Source organism: Pseudopipra pipra, chromosome 5, assembly GCF_036250125.1.
Source record: "Pseudopipra pipra isolate bDixPip1 chromosome 5, bDixPip1.hap1, whole genome shotgun sequence".
NCBI classification, from domain to species: Eukaryota; Metazoa; Chordata; class Aves; order Passeriformes; family Pipridae; genus Pseudopipra; species Pseudopipra pipra.
The window spans coordinates 12,945,071-12,966,993 of NC_087553.1; the positions used below are offsets into that span (position 1 = coordinate 12,945,071).

At 48.0% G+C, this 21,923-nt stretch overlaps 1 protein-coding gene across 5 annotated transcripts; it reads left to right on the forward strand.

The window, feature by feature from the left end:
- The first annotated feature begins 475 nt into the window (after positions 1–475).
- Positions 476–21,780, forward strand: BID (BH3 interacting domain death agonist). Of its 5 annotated transcripts, XM_064654510.1 has the most exons (8): positions 476–567; positions 13,378–13,492; positions 14,448–14,511; positions 14,606–14,735; positions 16,151–16,382; positions 17,669–17,814; positions 19,451–19,654; positions 20,906–21,780. In XM_064654510.1, the coding sequence occupies exons 5-8, from the start codon at positions 16,151–16,153 to the stop codon at positions 20,915–20,917; spliced, it is 594 nt and encodes a 197-aa protein (XP_064510580.1). In that variant the 5' UTR covers positions 476–567; positions 13,378–13,492; positions 14,448–14,511; positions 14,606–14,735; the 3' UTR covers positions 20,918–21,780. The 5 variants fall into 5 exon arrangements, with proteins under 5 accessions (XP_064510580.1, XP_064510576.1, XP_064510577.1 ...); XM_064654506.1 differs by lacking the exon at positions 14,606–14,735; XM_064654507.1 differs by lacking the exon at positions 14,606–14,735 and having other exon boundaries at positions 535–617.
- Positions 21,781–21,923: the final 143 nt, after the last annotated feature.

Here is a 21,923-nt window from a genome sequence, read left to right on the forward strand (position 1 = left end):
TTACACAGAAAGGGTGATTAGACATTGGAATGGGCTGCCCAGGGAGGTGGTGGAGCCACCGTCACTGGAGGTGTTTAGGAAAGGCTGGACGTGGCACTCAGTGCCATGGTCTGGTTGACACGGTGGTGTTCGGTCATGGGTTGGACTCGGTGGCCTCAGAAGTCTTTTCCAGCCTGATCGATTCTGTGATATTAAGCCCATAAAACGACATCAAACGAAAATTTAAATTCATTTGTCAGGGAGGGGAGTGGCTACAGATGGGGCATAGACGAGGAGACTTCGGCCAAGCAGCAGCACGAGGTGGGGACCCATCAGAACTCCGCGGCTGTGCTGCCCCCCGCCCCCAGCGGATCCCTGTGCGGGTGGGGGGCTGTGCCGGGGCCGGGGATCCCCGCCCGGGCGGACCGCGGGCTCCGGGGGCGGTCCCGGAGCGCTCCCGGCGCGGAGCCCTCACGGCCCGGGCGCGCGCGGCCGTTGGCGGGGCCCGCGGGGCGGGGCCGGAGCGGAGCCTCTCAAATACCGGGAGAGGAGGCGCCGCCGCCGCCGAGCGCTCCTGCCCCGCTCCCGGTGAGTACGGCCCGCGCCTGCCCGCGGCGGGGATACCTGCGTGCGGCGGGGTGAGCATCGGCCACCGCCTGGTTCCCCCTCCCCCGAGAGGTCGGTGCGGCCGCGCCCGGGAAGGGCCGCCAGCCGGGTCGGGTCGGGGGCCGGGCCCGCCGCCGCCCGGGCCGCGGGGCATCAGCGCCGGGGCGGGCGCTCCCCGCTGCTCCTCGCAGCCCCCCGGCCTGCGGGGCGAAGGGACCCCGTGCGCGCCTTCTGCTTTCCCTTGCGGATGCTGGAAACTCCTCTGCCCCCCGTTCCCCCCGAACTCCTCTGCCGTTCTCCCTTTTCCTTCTTGCCCGCCGAGTCTGGCCTGGCGCTTATCGGCGCGGTATTTTCTCCCTTTGCCGTGTTTCCCGCTCGGTCTCCGATGGCCGTGTCGCTGTCCCGCCCGTCCCTCCGCCCGTGCTGGGAGCGACCCTCGGCTCTGCTGTCCCCTCCGGCCCCTCTGTGCTTCTCCCGCCGGGATCGAGCCGCTCTCTGCGCCCCCGTCCCCGCTTCTGCCCTCCCTCCCGCTCGGGGGCTATCTCGTAAACCATAAAAAGCTCCCTCTTGCCTTTGGACTACGTGGTAAAGTCCAACACATCGCCTTCGGTCCCCGGTGAGAGTTTTCGCACCGGAGGGGCTTTTGCTGGGCAGGGAAGAGGAAGGAGTTAATCCTGTAGCGGCAACTCCAGAGGGACCCGCGCTTGCCTCAGCCTTCCAGCAAGAGGGATGTGGGAGTGGCAGCTACAGCGAGAAAGCGAGGCAAGGAAGGATTTCTAATAATAGCGTTAAAACTTGCAGGAAAAGCTGGTAGTTGATACGGGTGAGTCAGTTCGGTGTGTGCTTTTCTCCGCTCTCGGTGCCTTCCCCGGGGCTGTAGGTGTCTGGCCGCCTGTCGAGGTGGTGAGCGCCTTCGGCTGTCCCTTTGTTTCCTGTGAGGAGCGCTCGCGTTCCCGTGACCCAACCACACGTTCGATCCAGGGTGACGGAAGGCTGGAGCTGGAGGCTGGGCGGTGTGCGAAGTGGGAAGCAACAGAGTGAGCGGCACCCCTTCCTTAGGAGGGTGTTTCTGTAGCGCACGTGGTCTGGTGATGGTCTGTAACATGGGGTGACAGTGGCTCTCAAACTGATGGGTTTGGGGGGCTTCTTGTCTTTTTTTTTTTTTTTAAAGCACGATATTTTGTAGCTTAAAAAAAAAAAAGTACAGGACCTCAGAGTTATTTAAATCACCGAAGTCTTAATTCAGAAAGTCCAGAGTTATTTCAGAAGCTGTGAATTTTTCTTGATGTTTCTTGGGGCATCTGGGCCAAAATCTTGTTGTCGGATACTTGTTATCTTTTCATAACCGTTAAAATGTTTGGTGGAGGAAGGAGCAAAGTGGTTCCCCAACAGGAAATAATTTTTAAGGTTTTTGTTTTGGTTTGGTTTTCTTCGTGAAGGACTTTTGCAAAAAGTCCACTTGTGGGGAAGATTGGTTGGTGTTGTGTTATAACTTTCTGTCGCTAATCAGAATGAAACTGTTTTCACCTGCCTGTGGAAGCATAACATCTGAGAAAGTGTTGTTTAAAAAGAAGGGGGTTTTCTGTGTGGGTTTTTTTTTTCCACTCCTTTGTAACTTCTTTACATAAGTTTAGTGCTGTTCAGAGTCTTCTTTAGGATAAAGCTTTGCAACATCTATTCCCTGTGACCTCCTCTGTGCCTGTGGTGTTTCTCAAAAACCCTGGGGGAATGCATTGTATAAAAAAGGCATTCTAGCACTCTGCTAGAATTTGCTTGGATTTCTGCAACCCATTTTCCTGTCTTCCCTTCTAGGTCTCTTGTCTGTCATTACAAAGCATTTCCGTTGTGCATGTGCAGAGTGTAACAGGTGATTGCAGACCTTGTGGACAGGCTGCCTCACACCAAAAAGGGTGGGTGTGAAAATCCCCCCTTCTGATTTGGCAGCGCCTTCTTGTTTGCATCGGGTGACATTTGCTGAATTTATGAAGAAAAAATATGACTGATTCTTGGTTAGGTGGTTTTGTTGGGTTTCTGCCCTCCCAGTTTCTCAAAATCAGATTAGGCCAGCTGAGGCTGTGAGGTCAGCTCGGTTTCTCACTGTGCACGGGCAGCAGAACAGTGTGCAACACTCCACCAGGGCTGCCTGTGCAAACCTGGAGTCTCTGCTCCGGGGAATTGGGCATGTCTGTACCCAGCACTGGGATGCTACACCTCTGGGTAATGTGAGGGCCTTGTAAAGGTGCACAGTGTGGCTTTTTATTTCTGTTAGCTCCCAAAACAGTAAGAGCTGTGATATATAATTGGGAAGATTGGGGTGTGTGTGTGTGTGTGTGTGTATTCACTGAGCACTCTCACCTGGGGTCATGTTGTTTCCGGATGTTTTGTGTTTCCTGTGTAACAGGATGACAGGAGTCATCCACACTCAGCAGTAGTCTGAGGAGCTGACAGATCAAACAGTTTTGTTTTGGGTTTTTTTTTTCTGTAATAGAATGAAAGTGTTTAGATTGGAAGCAGGCAGACACATAAATCTAGTGACTGTCACCTCTGGAGACCTTCCTGGAGCAGCCTGATGCTTGGAAGTCATCGCTTGCCTTATGCTTCATCAAAAGGGGGAGAAGGGACTGTATATCAGGTTTATATACCTGATGCGAGGACTGCTGGAGGAGCAGCTACGAGGTGTTGGCTCCTTGATAAAGCAGCTCCTTTGTCCTCTGGGTATGAACTACCAAGTCGAAGGGGGGTAGGGAGCCAGCCTGATTTGCAGTTTCTCTGCTGGAACAGGTTTCATTTTTACCAGTCAGCAGTTCCTCGACCAGTGAAAGAGCAGAATTTACTATCAATTCTGGTTTTGGGGTTTTTCTGCAAAAAGCCTTCCTCTGTGTTTTTCATGGCATGCTGTGGCTTTTTGTCTGTGGCAGATTTTACGGAGTTTTGGGGGCTGGAATTATCTCCATATCTGTGTGGTGTGCAAAGCCAGGTACATGCAAATATTTTAATTAACGAGTGGAACTCACGGCCAAAGGTGTGCAAAACTCTTGAAAACTGAGCCCCTGTTAGTTTTGGATGGCTTGTCTTGGGGTTGGAGGAGGTTGCAGGGGGCTGAGTTCAACTTTAGTTAAAACTCATCAGTAGTGATTACAGATTGTGCATAGATGGTCTCTTCCCCAGAGTCTGATTTTTTTGACCCAGAGTAGATAAGAAGGATATAGGAAAAGGAGCAGTAAAAGGTAAAAAGGCATGTTGAGTCACAGTGTCCAATTTCATTCTTTAGGTTTTGAAAGCAATCTGTTAAGCTTCTGTGATTGCCTTGATTTGTACCAGACCTCTGTAGTGAACCATGTCCTGACACCCTGCTGTTATCCCATCTATCCTGGGAAGTGAACAGGACTCTAGCTGCCAGTGGTATGCATTAGGCACCTCCTTGCACCTGGATGTGATGGCACAGGTTGCCTTCTCCGTGCTTTTTTGAAGGAATTGCTCAGTGTGGCTGGGAGTTTTGTTAGCACTGGCTTGGGCATTAAGTGGCTTCTGTTCTCCATCCAGTCTGCTGGCTTCCCTGTCTCTTTGCATCCCAGTGGCACTGCATGGAGGTGCTTCCTGGCCATGACAGGCTTTGATTGGACTGTTCTTGCTGACAAACACGAGGAAAGGCCTGTGCACCTTAATGCATCCTCGGAATGCTGCCCTTTCTCACAAGAGAGGACAGTGTCATTGTGGCTTTAAACTCCTCCTACCCCAGTGTTTTGCTCACCACTTTCCTTTAAAATTTCAGAGCTTTTATTCAGCTTCACTGGAGTATGAGCAGGGGAGTTGGGCTGTGTGTGCAATCATGGCACACACTGATGTTGAATTTTTAAGTGTCTGCAAGCCTGCTGTATTTCCTGATAAAACGCTGCGACCTTTGGCCAGTTCCTAGCATGCTCTTGCTGCTGTTTATGGAATGGGCAATGCCCAGGTCTCTCCATATTGGGATCTTTTCTTCTGTCCTTTGAAGGAGCAAATACGTTCCTTGGTCAGTGTAACTTCTGGTAGTTTGGTGTAATTACTGTAACGCCTTTAGATTGACAGCCACACCAAACAAATCCACTTAGATCAGCTACTTGCTGTGTTTCGGTTTTATCTTCTCTTCCTGCGTTTCAACATCAACCTGTGTTTCCTCCGAAGTTAGAACTGAAAGTGAAATGTTTTTGTGCTACTTCATGCACAGTCATGTGTTTTCTCCTAGGGAAAAAAAAGACACTTTGTCACTGTGTTTTTAGACCTACAGCTGTAGCTGTTCAGTGGAAGAAGCAGCGTGCTGAGGCATCTCCTGTTTATCTGGCACTAGGAAACGTGTGCTTCTGGAGGCAACTGCTCTGCAACTCTGCTGGCACAGAGAAACACTGCTCCTGCAGTGTTTCTTTGAAAGAGGGTATTTCCTTAGCTGCGTTAAAGGTGTTTAAAAGAGGTAATGCTTTCTTTTATGCTCACAGTGTTTGAGGTGCTGCTGTCAAAAGGCTTTGGTCAGGGTTATGAATGCCAGTTTGAGTTACCATCATTTGTGGCTGCCTGGTTTGATGCACAACTTCCTCTTTAAGGTTCTTAAAGGGTATCTGGGCTCCTGTCATAAGAGATTCCTTCAAGATTATCTTGATTTTTTTTTTTTTACTTATTTTTTTAACTGACTTCTTGAATTTAATTATGGTGGTGGAGTGGGAGGTTGCAGTGCAGCACAGTGGGAGAGAGTAATCAAAGGACCAGTGTCAGGCTTTGCCTCTGGGGATTGTCTCTCTGGCTGTTTGTGCTGGTATGTGGTTTTTTCATAAAAGTGAGGAACGTAAGAGATGTTTATATCTGTGATACGCTTGATGTTTAGGAGCAAGGGAGCCAATTTAAAATTCATTTTCATGTTTTGGAAAAGCTGTCAGATATTGAGACAGGGTTGTGTATGCTTTCAGAGCACATAAGCATGCAGCTGTGAAGATTTGCCTTTGTATCCCATCTTCCATAAATACTTGAAGTCGTTTGTTTGGGGGTATTTTTTGTGGTGAATGTTCAGAGTCTGATTAGGTGAACAGACTCCTCTAAAATCATTCCAGGGAGTACCAGTGAGAAAAATTTCCCTTGAAAGTAAGTTGTCCAGTGCACTGAGATGTTGCTTAGTGGCTCCATGAGTGCCCTCCTGGCTGTTGCACCAGCATCCTTGTTTTAACTAAGCAGGGAGCTTACCAAGTGCTGTTCTCTGATGACCCACGCTGATCCAGTATTTAAACTTCACATTGAAGCATCTGTATAGCTGCTGTTTGTTTCAGAAAGCAGTGCAGATATTCCTGGTACTTATGAGTCTGGAAAAGGATTTCTTGTCTGGTCATGTGACCTGAAGGTAACCAAGGGCAGAGAGAATGCTACTGTTAGTGGCCACCTGTGCCCATAGAGCTCTCTTCTTGATTTATTTTTTTTGTTACTTTTGATGGTTCTTACTTTGCTTATCTAACTTGCCAGTCAGGCAAAGGAAAGACAGATTCACATTCCTCTTTGCTGTTGGTATCAGCTGTGAAATGCATCGAGGTTGCAATATGAAGTGGTATTCCTGATTTACTGACAAATCTGTGCTCGTGCTGGCACATAACAGTAGTATATGTGTTAAAACTAAAATAAAGAGGATTCTTTTGTCCTCTAGGTGGCATGGCAGTTATTGTATCCAGTCCCACTTTCTGAGGTCTTTTGGCTGGCAGAGCCTGTCCAAGGGGCACCTGCATCTGTCAGAGGCACTACTGCCAAGTGATGAGAGACTGTCTCTGCTGCAGGAACTGATCACTTTGTCAGTGCTCAACTGTAGAAGAATGCCACAGTGCAAGGGTCCAATGGCCGTGGCCCAGCAGGGACGTCTTCTAAATCCAGAGGCAAGTCTTGCATCTCTCTGAATGGACACTGTCCCTTTGACATCCCCTGTGATGACTGCAGTTTGTCCCGATGCTCACCACTTACCAGCATTACTGAGGAGCTCCCTGCTCTCAGCCTGTTTGTCCTTCCTTTCTGATGTCAAAAGACTGGAACTGTGATTCTTCAGTCCTTCCTCTTTTCCAGTCATTTCAGAGAAACAAACAGTCAGAACTGCTTCAATATGCCCTGTGACTGTTGCAGGGGTGTGTTGCAGCTGCTGGGCTGGAATAGTTACACTTTGGAAGACGAATCTAACCCTGTAAAGACCAGCAGTCTCGAGTGTGAGAGTGCCTTTTCGTCAGGATTTGCTCTGCTTCCTCCTGCCAGGTCCTTAGGAAATGCAGAAGTATTTTCTTAACCTTAACAAGGAAGTGAAATGCAGGCTGGACTCACCTGGCTGGAGTTACTTTGCTCAACACCAGAGGGGAAAAATTCAGCTCAGTGAGACATCAAAAGAAACCACCTGCACTGTAATAGTCAAGATGCAAGTTCTGCCCCTTTGTCTTAGTCACAGCCATGCCCAAAACGTGGAGATGTGCAAATTCCATTTGGGTCTGACTCTAGTTAGCTGAATTCAAATCCCAGCTCCAGGCTTTGGGGCAGTTTGAGCTGCAGGCTTCCTGCTGACTCAGTTTAAGCCCAGCTGTGCCTGAAGGCTGCCTTCTTAAGAATAAACAGTGTTGTCATGCTGCTCCTGTCACCGATCTGATACAGAAACCACAGCGATCAAAAGCTCCTGCCTACCTCTTTTTTTTTTTTTTTTTTTTTAAGAGAATTAGTAAAATGGCACTGTTCCTTCTTATTCATTCATGTGCTGCCCAGGAGTTGAGCAACAGAGCATTCTAAGCCGAATGAAAACAGTGGTTGATGAGGTAGTTGGACGTTTTTCTTCCTGAGAAGTCGAAGTACTGCCCAGATAACTAGAACATTTCTGCAATTCATGAAATGGCAACAGACCTTCAGGAACTGAAATAAATCTATAACAAAAGGGCCAACTGACACCTTCATTTTACTGTAATCTCAAATTTAGTTGTCTGAATTGGAGAATTCCTCAAAGAGGAAAATAAAGCCCCATCAAACAAAGTGTGCAAGGTATTTCCAAATCAAAATATACATCTGAGAGTACTTAGTGTCCAGGCTGAGATGTTCACTCTACACTTAAACAGCATAAAGAAGCAAAGATAAAAATGCCTCAGCTAAGGAAGTAGTTGGACAAGCATCTATTGGTTTCGTGTCTTTGTGTTCCATTTAGAGTTTCAGCGCCACTCAATACTGGAAGATAAATAAGCACTGAAACTGTTCGGAGTAGAAAGTATATTCAGCATGTTTCAGTGTATTTTTACATCAAAGGTGTTAAGGGTAAACTGCTTTGTGTTGGTGGTGGGTTTTGTTTTTTCTCGCTGGAGTGATTTGTAATAGCATTATTTGCATCTTAAAGGAGGATAATTTGAAGCTGAAATGAATAGAAACAAAAGCTGAAAGCCTCAAGTAAGCGGCAGTACTGCTTGGGAGTAGCAGGGAGAGGTTGTCCTGGTTGGATTTTACTTAGTCTTGTGATCCCTGATGAACAGGGTATCTTTCCTGAGAGTCTAGCAAACAAATCACGAGTGACTGAGAGATGAAGTCTGTCCTGCTCTGGCCCACTGAGCTCCTGGCATCTCCAGGTGTTCTGCTCATGGCTTGTCAGTTTTGCCACTTCCAAAATAAGCTGTTGATGTTGTATCCTCCCTCGGAAGCAAATGGACAGAAAATACCTCTAGTTTGGAAGCAGTGTTCCCTATGGTGGAGAAAGTCCGAAGACCCTCCAAGCCAATAGCTCTGGTATTAACCAGGTGGTACCAAACCATCCTTTTGGTTTCACAGCAGCATGTGTATGTGCATCCAGAGATGTCCAGAGGGTCCTGTTCTGCCCATCCTTCACCTGGCTAATACATTGCAAAGTCTCTGTTCCCCCACCACCCTGCTTCTCTTTCCAAAGCCTAGAAGCAAATTCAACTTTAGGAATGCAGTGGGTCTCAGATGAGGCAAGCACTGTTACAGGGTGGCATATCCTGCAGGGTAAGTAGTGAAAGGAACAGGTTTTCTGTGGTTATCATAACACCCTATTTATTAATCTCAGCACTGTTTTGCACACCACCAAGATATCTTCCCTTTTGCTGTCAGTTCTGTCTCTCTCTCTCTCTCTCCTTGCAAGGTCTGAAGTGTGTGTGCAGCAACTGTGGGAGTAATCTGGCTTCTTCCATAGCTAGGGAAATATGAGGAAAAGCTCTGGTTATCTGGTAGTTGGGCTGTTTAGTTCTTGGTGGGTTTATGGGCTAGAAATTGAGCATTGCAGGGTGACAGGGATTCCTTTGGTGCTACGGACAACAGTGGCACAGCTTGGAATATCCTCAAATAAGGAACTTCATGTGTCTGTGATGCTGTTTCTCTTCCTTATTTTCCGGTAATAGCTGGTTAAGTAAAGTAGTTGTGCCTGTGGCAAGTTTTCTTGAAGACAGTAAAATTGAGTGTTTATGGCTTGGTGTGTGGGTTTAAAATGTCAGGACATATCAAGTACTCCATTTCCCTGCCTGTAAAATGATGCCTTGCTCTGTAGCTCAGCAATGAAATGTTTGCCTACAAGACAGGTAAGAGCCGCCAGGTCCAGGAAGGGACAAACAGGCACTGTTCCATTTCTTCTAACGATGATGTCATCCTGGCTGCTAAAACCACAGTTCTTATCTTTCAGCTGCCAAACAGGGAAACCAGTACACAATATGGAAGTTTTTGACTCCTCAATGACTGATGGGTTTTTGCAGTTTCTGCTTCAAAGACTTTAATTCACTCCTAACTCTAATGTGAGACAGAAAGATAAGTATCTTGACAACTCACACAATTGATCCTTTGACTTGATAGTGTGACTGTCCAGGTGTTTGTAAGGGAGGTGTCTTGGAATCCAGACAAGTTGTTAAAGGAGGCAGTCCTACCCAGGTGTGTGGCTTTCCTGCTGGGAAGAGAATGTTTTCATAACCAGACAGTGTCTGATACAGCTGAGAATAGTAACTCACAGGCTGAGCTGTGAGGAGAGGCCAAGGGTCTGAGGGGAAGTGATGGCAAGCAGAGACATTATTTGTGGGGTGGATTCTTTTCTGAGCTGTCTTGAAGATGTAGCAGAAGCGTGGAGAAGAGATGAAAGCTGATTTGTAGGGTGGCTTAGCAGTGTTGCTGTAGGGATTCTGGGACCTACTCCTCTTATGGCAGCCCTGAGAGCTGTTGAGTGTCCCCCCCCACATGCTCCCTGCCGATCCTTGCAGCCAGCAGGAAGCTGCTGCTGACACGCCTGCGGTGCCTGAGAGCAGCAGAACCCCACGCTGGGTTTAGAGCAGGTGACACTTTGCCTGCTTTGCAGCTCTGCTGTTTCCACGTGTAGCTTCCCACCTGGGAAGATGAAATGAGTGCTTGCAGTGCTTGCCCTTGAGATGTCTGTGGCCGTGGTTATGGCAGGGAGCACCGAGTGTGGTCTCTGTCCAGCACAACGATGGCCAGTGCTGCCTCTTTCCCCAGGGTGGCAAGGCATCATCAGCAAGGGCTGTGGGAGGAGTGCTATACAGCATAGAAGGCTTTTCCCTTGGCTTAGCCCTCACTGCATGATGTAGGAGAAGATGCAGGTGTGGAAGAGAGGAAATTGTCTTGCAGTCCTGCCTTTCCCTTTCCTCTGCGCTGCAAAATTGCAGTTCTGTCTCTCCTTAAAGCCTGGAGTCAGGGGCTTCTGGTCCTGCCTGCTCTTGCCACCCCCTCACTGGTGGGCTGCAGATGGGAACAGTTGCTCTGGTGAGTTCCTTGTGAGATTTAAAGGATGGTATAAGGATAATTTGGGGATGAGAGGGAGAAACAGAAGGTGGGACACCAGACTTGAACGACCTGTGTTGTTGGAGGGCAGTATGTACTGAGGGTGTACTCAGCCCCATCTAAAGAGTCGTGGTTGCCTTGGGGGAAGTCTTGGAGACTTGATTTGTGGGAAGCATCCATGGGATTCACTTGTGTGTGGGTGGAAGGAGGTCTGTCCTTCTGTGCTGACAAGTGGCTGGTGGATGTGCTTCTCTGACTGTAATTATATTTAATTCACAAATGCCTCTCCAGTCTCCTGCATCCCAATACAATGTTGAATTGGAATGAACATCCCTACACTGACTCTGTAGAACTGATTTAAGGGTCCTAAACTTGTGTTTGCAGTACCCCCTTCATTTTTTTTCTGAGTAAGAGATAAAGAACTGGTCCAAAAAAATGGTTGTAATCTTATCTGTTGAATCTATTCAAGGCATCTAGTGGTTTCTCAGAGGCAGCTGTTAACACATAAAGCTCATTTGTCTAATCAGTGAATTGAAAGTGAGAAAATGAATAATGTATTAAAATTAATTGGTATTTCAATTAAATTTTGTGACATTTCATTTCCAGGCTTTCAGCAGCCCTAAAGCAACCTTAACAAATAATCTAGTTTTATTCTGAATGTGAATGCAGATGGGGTTTGTAGCCTTTATCCATCTTTTCTCATTCTTCAACCAAAGATTCCTTTTACCCAGTATAAAGAAACCTTTTTCCATCGACCAGAAATGGTCTTAGGCTGGATCTAAAACTACCAGGCTTCCAAAGTCTTAATGATTAAAATCTTCATGTGGCATCACTGTGATTGCATTTGACTGTTTGGCGTTTGCTCTTTAGGAGTCCATGGGTTTTTGTGGGTTTTTTTGAGAGTCCATTAAGGAATTTGACTTCTCAGGAGGAACATTGAGACTATCCAAGCCCTTTATGTTGATTCAAAGTAATTATGTAAAACTTGAGGCTTGTGGAATTAGTAATTAATTAAATAAAAAATAATTGGCCCTGGATTGCAGTAATAGGAAGCCATTTTGTGGTGTGGGAGAAATCCTTTCTCCTCCTCTCTGGCCACCCAAGCAGAACTTTGCTAGCCCAGGGCAGGAACCCTTCAGGGGCTTTGGCTGCCTGGGTGGTCAGTCTTTGATTTAGGAAATTCAGTTCATGAAATTACCATATTCAAGCTTCCTTGTCTCATTTTTTTTGCCATACAAGTACTTTGGAGTGTGGTGGAATTTTTCCTTGTTCTTTTTGTTTTACTTCTGCTCATGTGCAGGAGAGGACAAAACTCCAGTTTGCAACTACTATGGGTGACTTTTTTTTTTAATGTCTCTATTTCTGTGGACTTTGCCCAGAGCTGAGATGATCCCTGAGGGGAGGGAAGAACCACACACGTTGTAGGTCTCTCCTCCCTGCACTGAGGTCTTGTCAAGGTGTTCTACCTGTGCAGGGCACCCAGCACTCAGGGAGGACTTTTTTTTTTGCTCTAACCAGCATGTGAGCATCTGCCTCTTTCTGAAAATCATAAGTGCTTTCAAAACACAGTATTTGAATCTGTAGAGACAGAGAGACAGACAGGCACCTTTCCTGCACACTTCCAGGAACTGATGTGTGGAACATGCCCGGGCTTGAGCTCCTCTGGCAGCTTCTTATCAGTAAAGTGAGCTGGTGTGGATGGTGCAGAGGCTCGTGCCAAGCTGCTCTTCCCTGCCTTTCTGGGCCTGGCTTTGTGGGCATGCCCAGAATAAACCTGTGCTGCTTTGTTTGACTTGTATTTTCTGCTTTGGGAATGGAGCAGTGTACTGCTTTTCCTTCCCAGGCTGGAGCAGTCCGTGCCTCTTCTTTTAAAGCAGGGAGTGGGAAAAGACAATAGTGTGTCTCCTTTTGGTGGCCTCTTCCCATGGGTGTTAAGACTGAACCAAACTGAGTTTCCTACCAGTATGAAACAGTGTGAAAAAAAATGTAGGGGATCTGGGTGTTAAAGCCACATTCTGAGCTTGCCTTGGAAAGATGTGTCAGGTGGCAAACCCCCAAGGAAGCGTCTTGACTTCAATTTCAATTCCATCCTCTTACTGTAAGAAAAGCTTACATTGGTCCCTCTATAGGATGATATTTTATTTAGTCCATTTATCACCATCTGTCGATGCTCAGCTCTCCCTCCAGCAATTTACAGGAATTCTCAACAATGAGAGAAAGTAGGTCACCCCAGCACCGTTGGGCTGCGTTTGGCGGGAAGAGCTCTGGCTGTAGGGCTTTGGTGAGTAAGGAATCTCATTGGTGCTGGTCAGTCAGGCAGCCTCACCAGCACATCTGGCCATTTATGTGCAGCTTGCAGCTGGAGTGGCTTGTGTTGCATCACTTCTGCCAGAAGCCTGGGAGAACATCTGCCCCTCCACGACGGAGGGTGGTGTGATCAGAGGGTGGTGCAGCTTCTTGCACCTTGAAAGATGGACAGCTCTCTTCAATTTATATTTGTGTTATAAAGTCAGCTGGCTGCTCCCAGCCCAAATTAGCCAGCATGGGTTTGTCTGATCAGCTGTGGAGTCCTGCTGTGGTGCCACACGAAGCTTTTGGCACAGGCTAGGGCTGGGTGGGGATGGCAGTGCTGATATTGTTGTGATGAATGGGCTTTTCCAAGCAAATGGGATGTGGGCAGAGGAGGCTTGGTACTACTTCAGGCTTCCTGTGGTCTAAGCCATGATGCTTCAGGAAGTAGTGTTTAACTCAAGAGGAGTTAATAGCAGAGGATATCCACTGTTTGCCAGTTGTAACACGGACACCTTGGTTTTGGGCTGAATTACTTCGAATTGAAAATAAATGTTATCTATAAAACCAGAATATGTGCAAGCTGAGGCTTTACCTAACCTACAGAAATATTGCTGGTGTGGATAACTCCTGAGGAGTTTGCACAAAGCCAAAGTCCTGCCACAGACTTAGTGCTAAATCCCCACTTTCCTCTTCATCCCAGAGTTCTGTTTCCAGTTCTCTAACCTGAATTAACGTCTGTCTCTCCTCCAGCAAAGTCAGACCCAGGAGAAGGGTCACTTCTGACCTGTTTCAGAACTCTGTCAGGTCCCAGAGAAGAGGACAGAGGGGACTGCACTCTCCCCAGCCAGCACTCTTTAGGGTAGAGGTGAGTAGCAGCAATGGGGGTTTGAATGGAACAGAGGGAAATACAAAGCAGCAGAGGCTTAAGCCTGTGTTTTAGCCATTAGTCTGACATAACAACTCTGAAAAGAAGGGTTCATGGTTAATACAGTGCCTGTGGGCTATTGTGTGTTTTAAATGTATTTGAGATTGTGTTTTGCCCTTGGACTTTTAAGAGCCTTTAAAAAGTTGGGCAGGTCTCTTGAAATATTACTGTGGTTTGCTTCAGAGGTTGAATTAATTTCTGCTTTCACTTCCTCCTTCTTCTCCACCAGCACACTTAGTTATTTAAAACACAATTACGAGGGGTTGTTACTGTGAAACAGGATCATTCATCACTAGCCCAGGTTAGCAGGCCATCTGTCTGGGCTCCTGAGTGCTTTCCCCCCATTTTTGGCATTTGGTGGGAAGTACTGAAAGGAGCCTGAGTATCCACATGTATCTCTGGCATGGGGGGCAGGGGGAGGCACATTTGAGATCCTGCAGGTGTGCAGTGGTGTCAGCTGGGTGTTTCACTACAGACTGTGCTGCTGTGCACGAGAGCCAAGCAGCTCACCTGCTCTCAGTAGGTGCTCAAATTCCTCTCTGGTAACACTGCTCTCCATTCCAGCCTCTGGCACTGTGTGAGGGTTGTCCCTCTCCTGCCCAGCACCACCTTGGCTTTAAAGCCTCACTTGTAGGTTATGTCACTCCAGTGTCTGGCAGGTGTCTGTGGCAGGAAGGAGTTTCATGCCCCTTACTCACATTCACATGCCCTTCTCACTGAGGCAGCTGTGGATTTCTCAGCCCTTTTTCATGACTGCCAGCTTTCCAGAAATATGGATGTGCATCACTAAAAAGGTCATTTTCTGCGAGACATGGCCAGATACACGAGCACTGCTGCAAGATGTGGATTTATGGAATTATTTTTTTTCTTTCACACTCTTCTTACTCTTTTGTAGGACAAGGAGTTCTGGTCTGAAGGGTGACAAGAGCTGCTCTGTCTCTCAATCAATCATGCAACAGGTTAGAGTCAAGCATGGCTGAAGTCAGCTGTTTGCAGTGACCAGTGGTTCTCTTGTGCACTAGTGTTGGCTCATGTCCTTCTCATGTTTCTCAGAGTTCCTGCAGGGGCCCTGACACTGCTCTGAACACAGAGGAGTGGATGGAACTGTGTAGTTTGCAAGCTGCTTCCTTGTTATCTCTCTGTGGCACTCCCCCTTGAAACTGCAGGCTGGAGATGTAGCTATGTAAGAGACTACAATGTTTATTGATAACGCTACAAACTGCTAAAACTAATAAATCAAATTAATAGGCACAGCACTGTGATCAATTTATTGCATTGTTTTGTGCAACCTTAAACACAATTACGAAGGTGCTATTTTTCAAGCTTAAATCTGATTAACTACATTGAACTGTTACTGAAATGTCTTGTCATCCTCCCCCACCCCAGCTTGTATTAGGATACAATTCTAACCCTCTGCTCTGCCCTCCCACAAGCCTTTTAAACATAATGTGATAGAAAGTTTATCTGAGAGAAAGCCGATGACTAGTCCAGTGGGTTGTGGAAGGGGACTGTTGGAGGGTGTCCCAGAGAGCTTCTGTCACCAGGGGAACTTCACTAAAATAAAAACATCGTGCTCAGATCATGGAAGATGTGCCTTCTGTTCATCTTTGACTGATCATATACCTTAATTTCCATTTGTTTCCATTTCTGAACTCTGCCTTTTGTTGACTTTGTTCCTCCTTTTCTCTTCCCAGTCTCCTCTCAAGTAAAGAACCCATCCTTAATTACTCTCTGTGCATTTTTCCCAGTTGTGCTGCTGTTGCCCAGGCACTGTGGCTCCTGTATGGTATTACTGATAGGGTTACGTAGATGGCCTTGCAAGGTTCCACTCCCCAAAACTCCCTATCAATTATCAAGTTCATCCTGGTTGCACATAGATCACCTTGTGCAGTTGGCATAGCAAACCATCCTTCTTTAACCATTTTTCTTCTCCCTAGATGAAATTAGGCCTAAGTATTTTCTTACAGGCAGACAGTCTGCATACCTGTGAGCAGCTGCTTGGCTCTGCACAAGGAGCTGAACAGGTTTATTATGGAGCTAGTTGAGGTTCCTTTGAAGGGGTAGAAGAAATGTGAACCTTGGGGTTTTTTTGCAGCTTATGCTTTCTGCTATCTCTGTTTCCCACCTTGTTACTGCTCTGCTCTGATTACATTGAAGTGGGGAGCTGCTGCCTTCTTTATGCACAGGAAGTACAATGCCCAGTGCCCAAAGAGGAGGGTAATATCCTTCCAAACAGAGATGTCTGAGTGGGGGAAGTGGATGGTTTTTGCTGCATACACTTGTGTTTCAGAGGAGGAGCTCAGATCAGGATTGCTGTCACTGCCACAGCTGGGAGTGCGAGGAGAAGGTGAGCTGGCTCTTCCACCACCAGTTGGTAAGGGCAGAGCCATCTGTCATTCACCGTGGGACAGTTCAGTGCATGTACACATCCAGGAGTTAGCATGCATTTGCTGAAATCTTGCTAATGCTACTCGGGATGCCCAAAGGAGGCCACAGAGACGTGCTCAGGGTTGGAAAACAGCCTGTGTGCAGAGCTTTTGAGTGGGACACGGGCTTGACAGTGATTTCCTAACATTTCTGATCAATGGATCTCTCCAGATGGAGCATGCCCTGCTGTACACCTTCCTGGAGGAATCCTCTGACTGCCAGTTCAAAGAGCAGCTGTGGTCCCTGGCACCTGTGTCTAACCAAGGGCCGATTGTGCCTCGTCGCCAAGGGAGGACTGTGCATTACCGAGGGTGGCTTGTGCCCCGTCGCCAAGGACCTGACGATGACTCTGAACTCCAGTGTGACGGCAACCGGAGCGGCCGCCTGGAGAACGGTGAGCTAGGTGAGTGTGCATTCCTCCATCCCAAATGTCTGTCTGAACGTGGTGTTTTTCTTTCCCCCTTTCCTGTCTTGGCTGTTGACTGTTTCAGAGGAGTAATGTTTTCTCCACTGGGAAACTTCACAGTGTGGCTGTCAGTTGGGAGTTTAACACTTGGGGATAAGACAGACTTTATCTGGCCATGGATTTCTAGAGCACCCGTAACCCCGGGGTTTTGTCTGCAGCACACGGGACAAGGGCACAAAGCTGGTTCTCATGATAGCTGCCCTCAAGGAGTGTGATATTAAAGCAGTTAAGTTGGGCCTCGTGCTTCTCCTCAGGAAGTGTCAGTACTGGGGCTGGGGTCTTGGAACAAGTCGTGTTCTGGTACTGGGTGAATCCCTTTCTGCTCCACCACTGTGGTGGAAACTGTTCCTCACTCAAAAGGTTTCTGGTCCTTTTCCTGCTTCACTAGCCATCTGCAGGGTGGCTATTGCCCTTTGCCCAGGGTGTGCCAGCTGGCACATTGACCTCAACCAGGGTGAGGAGGAAGTGCTGCAGTAAATAGACCCCCTTGTACAAATTTGTGTAGGTCTCATGCCAGAAGTGACTGTGGGAAGCTTTGCCTGAAGGAGATTGAACAAGGTGTAATGGTTTTAAACTGAAAGAGGGCAGATTCACGCTATATATAAGGAAGATTCTTACAACGAGGGTGGTGAAACACTGGCACAGGCTGCCCAGTGGCAGTGGTGGATGCCCCATCCCTGGAAACATTTAAGGCTGGCTGGGGCTCTGAGGAACCCAATCTCATTGAAGATGTCCCTGCTCATTTCAGGAGGCTTGGACAAGATGGCCTTTCAAGGTCCCTCCCAACTCAAACTGTTCCATGAGATGCTCCATTTTAGATGGTGCTTAAGAGACAAGTCATGACAACAGTCACTTCAATAAATCCTAGAATCATTTAGGGTGGAAAAGACTTTTAAGGTCATGCACAGTTTCTCAATTCCCCTCTCTGGACAGGATGTAGCCGTTGCTGTTCTGTTGAGATTTTGGCTGGAGATGTTCTAATATCCCCTGTAGTGATTTTTTTTGGCTGCACTTTATCTAAACCATAGATAACAAACCTGTTTGTGCACTGTCTCTGTGAAGCAACTTGGGTTCACGTAAAGGAGTTGTGTTTAGAGCTGTCATGAATACACTATGAGAAGGTGGTTGCTAATGGAGATGAGCAAAATGCTGTGGGTCAGTTTACCTGCACTGAACCTGGTCTGGCTGCAGCCTGTGGACTAAATCCTGCTCCGTGTTGGCAGAGGCTGACGCTCCAACGAACGAAGACGTTATCCGGATCATCGCTGCTCAGCTCGCTGAGATTGGAGACAAGCTGGACAAAGATGTCCAAGGAAATGTAGTAAATGATCTAGTGCAGCACTTTCTGAATGAGAATCTCTCCAGAGAGGTGAGTGAAAAGTAACCTGGCTAGCAGTTCCCCTTTTGAATGTTGTGCGTCCTTCCTGCTGTGACTTTGAAAACAGCAAGCTTGAGACTTCTGTATCTTTGCTATTTTGCTGATTTAATTCTTGCCATCTTAAAATTCAACCCAAACACTTACATTTGGAGATTTGTTAGAGGTGATTCTGTAGCCTGTGGCAGAAGTTCCTGTGTAAATTTGGTTCCTTGGGCTCATCTCCTTTCTGCAGGTGCTGTAATTACAGCTGTGGGTAGTTGTGGAAAAGGACTGACTTTCAGAGACATTTTGTCCTTGTTCTGTTGGCCCAGTGACTTACCTTTGGAAAATTAACTGTCTGGTTAAGGCTTAGTATTTGTCCTTAAGATCTTTGGACTTTGGTGCCAAGTCCTGTGTGCCTGCTGATTGTCATGTGGGTAAAACGAGCAGGTTAGTGCCAGAAGCTTGACTTGTGCTTGTTACTGAACACTGAAGAGACAGCAAGTCATGAGACCCTTTTTTAGTGCCATAACTGCTCAGTGCTGGGAGTAGCAGTGGGTTTTGGCCTGGATGGGTGACCTGCTGGGGTGGCCTCTCCAGGTGGCCTCTTCCTCTTTGATGCAGTTGGCCCAGCATCTAACATGCCTTGCTGCTCTGCAAGGGAAATAGAGTTGAAAGTCTCTTGTGTTAAAAAGGAAAAAGAAGGATGTCTAAGGATTAGATCCACATCTGGACCAAGGGCCATAGTTTGCTTCCACAGAGCCTTCTTGGCATCTTCAAGGTAACTGTGGCTTTCTGGTTTGTTTGGCTTTCTCTGTCTGTGATGAAGTTTTCTGTGCTCTACAAGCTAATGTAGAACTGAGGACCCACCTTCTTGCAGAAAAGCCAGGATTTAATAACTTACACCAATCCTTTTGTTTGGTTGGTTTTTTTGTGATGTGGGGTTTTTCTACTAGGGTTTATCACTACACAGATTGCAGCAAAGTCTGACCATTCCTCACTCCCGCTGCCTTGCTCTCCACCCAGTTAAGTTTCAGATCTTCAAATTTATTGCCTAACCTTTTAGTCTTTGATAAGACTGAGATATAAACCTAGTTGCTGACCTTGTTTTTTCACATTAGTAATATAGCTTAGTGTGTGCATATTGTTCTGTCTTGGGAAAACTGACCTGGGGAGCAAGGCTTGGACACCTTCACTAGCTCTTCCTTATGTGAAGGCTTTTCTGTGAAACTTCCTCTGCCTTTTTCCAGTCCCCACCAAAGCTTGTACCCCAGATCTACGCTGGGTGGATTGTCCTTTCCTGGGAGCCCCAGAATTCCTTTACCATTTCAGGACTTGACAGGCTCAGTGCAAACCCTGGGGAGGAGGGGGCTGTTGCATCCTAAGTGTGTAAGGTGCTGTCTAAATTTTCCAGTGGTGGTGTGCTGCCTCCCTTTCGTTTTATCTTGGGTGAGCAGCTGAGCTCAGAGTGATCCTTGCTGTCATTCAGGGTATGTAGCAGGCAGGCTGCCCTGCCTGGGAGGAAGGGGAGGGACATCCTGTGGATGCTGAAAGAAGCACATCAGTTACCAGCAGTCCTGGCAGGCTGTTCTGAGACCCCTTTCTCCCCCAGCTGTTGCACTGAGATCCCTCTTCTCCTTCCATGCAGGAGATAATGCGGCACATGTCAAGGGTAGTGAGAGAGCTTGCACAAGCCATCCCCGCAGACATGGAACAGGAGAGGGTCATGTTGGTGCTAGCAATGGTCTTGACTAAGAAAATTGTGAATACAGTGCCCTCTCTTCTACACCGTGCCTTCAGCGTCACTGTGGACTTCATGAACCAGCAGTTCCACAACTACATCGATGAAATGGTGAGTGCTGTCAAACAGCTCGGTGCAATCACAGCCGGCCTCTCTGCTGCCCTCCTGGCTGGCCTGGGTTATTCCCAGAGGGGTGGCCTAGCTCTGAACTGCCTGTGGTCTGCTGGGCTCCCTGAAGTGCTCTGGAAGTCAGGAGAGATGTCAGTCTCTAAGGTGTGCTTGAGGGGGTGTCACAGCTTCTGCTTGCCCCCCTCTGACAGTAGCCAGGGAACAGAGAGCTGTGACTGCTCCTCTCCTCCCTGCAGTCTCTTCAGGGAGCTGTGCCAGTAAGACTGGGGTTAATCGTGCCCTCAGAGAAGAAAAGCCTGACCTGAGCTCTGATGGCTGTATATCCTGAATGTCTTGATCCTGAGCTCTCTGCTCTTGACTTCCTTGGCTCCCCAGAGCTTGGCAGAACTGGAAGGGGAAAGGAATTGTCCCTGAGAAACAACCCTAGGAGAGCAACAATGAGAAATGGTCAGATCAGTGAACAAAAGTTCACTGTTGGAGCTTCAGCATAGGTGGATTCTGTGCAGCTCATGGGCAAGGTGGGGTAGAGGCCAGGGCTTCAGCTGTCTGGGGAGAGGACACAGACATAGTGAGACGTGGTGGTACTCGAGAATGAGTCTGAGTGGTCAGAGCTGTGATCCTGCCACTCTGTGACACAGTGGTGATGCAGCTGTGGGGAGCTGCAGGTCCGTGGGACACCCCTGTGCTGCAGCCTTGCCATGGGCAGCACTGACAGCCACCTGCAGAGGGGCTGGGCTCACCCTGTGTCCCAGGACTCAGCACCCTGTTCCCTGCCAGGCAGCAGGGCACGGTGTCACTGTGCAATGTCACTTGGCACTGCCCTTCCCTTCACTCAGTTTGGCTCAAGAGCGCTGAGTTATCCCAGAAATGGGTCACTCGTGTGGGACAGGCCCTTCCTGCTGCCCCAGCTGGCTCCGAGCACTGAGCAGCAAGGGCAGTCAGAGGGCTGCTGGTTATTCCACCCCAGGAGGTGCCATCAGGAGCGGGCTGGAGCCGGGCGCCAGGGGCTGTCCCACACTGTTCCCCTGGGATGCCTCCCTGCCGTTGGCACGGGAAGGGGGGTGATGGCAGCCGCGGAGCACGGCAGGTGGCAGTGTCGGGGCGCGGTTTGAGGCACTGGGGACGCGCAGAGGTCCCCGGGAGCTGCCGGGCTCCTGGGCTGGGTGGGCTCAGGGCTTGCTGCGGGGGGTGGCTCTGCTGCTGTTAATGCCCGTTCTGTTTCTATCCCTCCAGCTGGGTGAGTGAGCTCTCCTGCCCTCCACGTGGAGAACACGGATTCTAGAAGACAACTTTTCTTGGTGTTTGCTTTTTAACTTCTGAGATACTGTGGAAGTGTCTCAGTATCTCCCACAGCTGTGAAAGGGATGGCAGAGCTCCATAGATAGGTTTTTGTAGATTAGCACAGCTCTGCCAGTACCTGCAGGGAGAAGTGCTTGCCCTTTTTAATTTTAGGATATTTTTTTCAGGTTTTTTTTTTTTTTTTTTAGCAATAGCAGAGTTTGTGCAGACCCTGGCTTATACCTTCAGAGGCCCAGTGGGGGCAGGGCCTGCACCCTCAGTGTTTTTTCTAATCAGCTGCAGCATTTTGCTTTAGTTATTCGCTTGCCAGCCCTGCTCTTGCAGCTGAGCCGTGCTGAGTGTTGCTCCCTGGAAGGCCTCAGGCTGTGAAATGGATGGTTGATCAGTACAGATCACAAGTGATCTGTGGGGTGGGTGGGAATCAGGCCTACCTTGATGGGGAGCTGGCAGCAAGAGAGAACAGAGCCCTGAAGGACAGAGGAGTGTTTGGCCAGGTAAAGATACTTCAGTATCCATCACCATCCACCTGTGTTTGTTTGAAAAACAAAACTGATGGAGTAACTGTAAAGAAAAAGGCAGGAGTAGGCACAGGGCAAGTTTTTTTTGATAATGCAACCTGGATATGCTTGAGAAAAAGTGATATATCTAGTAATCACATCTCAGGTTCAACAAACTTGGACTCAGGTTGTTCGACACATAATCACACGAGGTGGCAAACGTGTCACCTGTGATCCAGCTGCCTCATGAATTTTGAAAGTTTGTAAATATTTAGTGGGCTTTCTTAAATAAAAATGTCATTTCTCGTGGCACTATGGCTCATAAGAATTTCAATTTCCACCTGGATTTTTTTGGTGCTGTCAATTTTTTGTTCAAGTACTCGTGGCATTCCTCTAATTTACCAAGGCTTACAATGCAGCTGGCAGCAGTAGAGACACTCTGGTCCTGTCCTTGT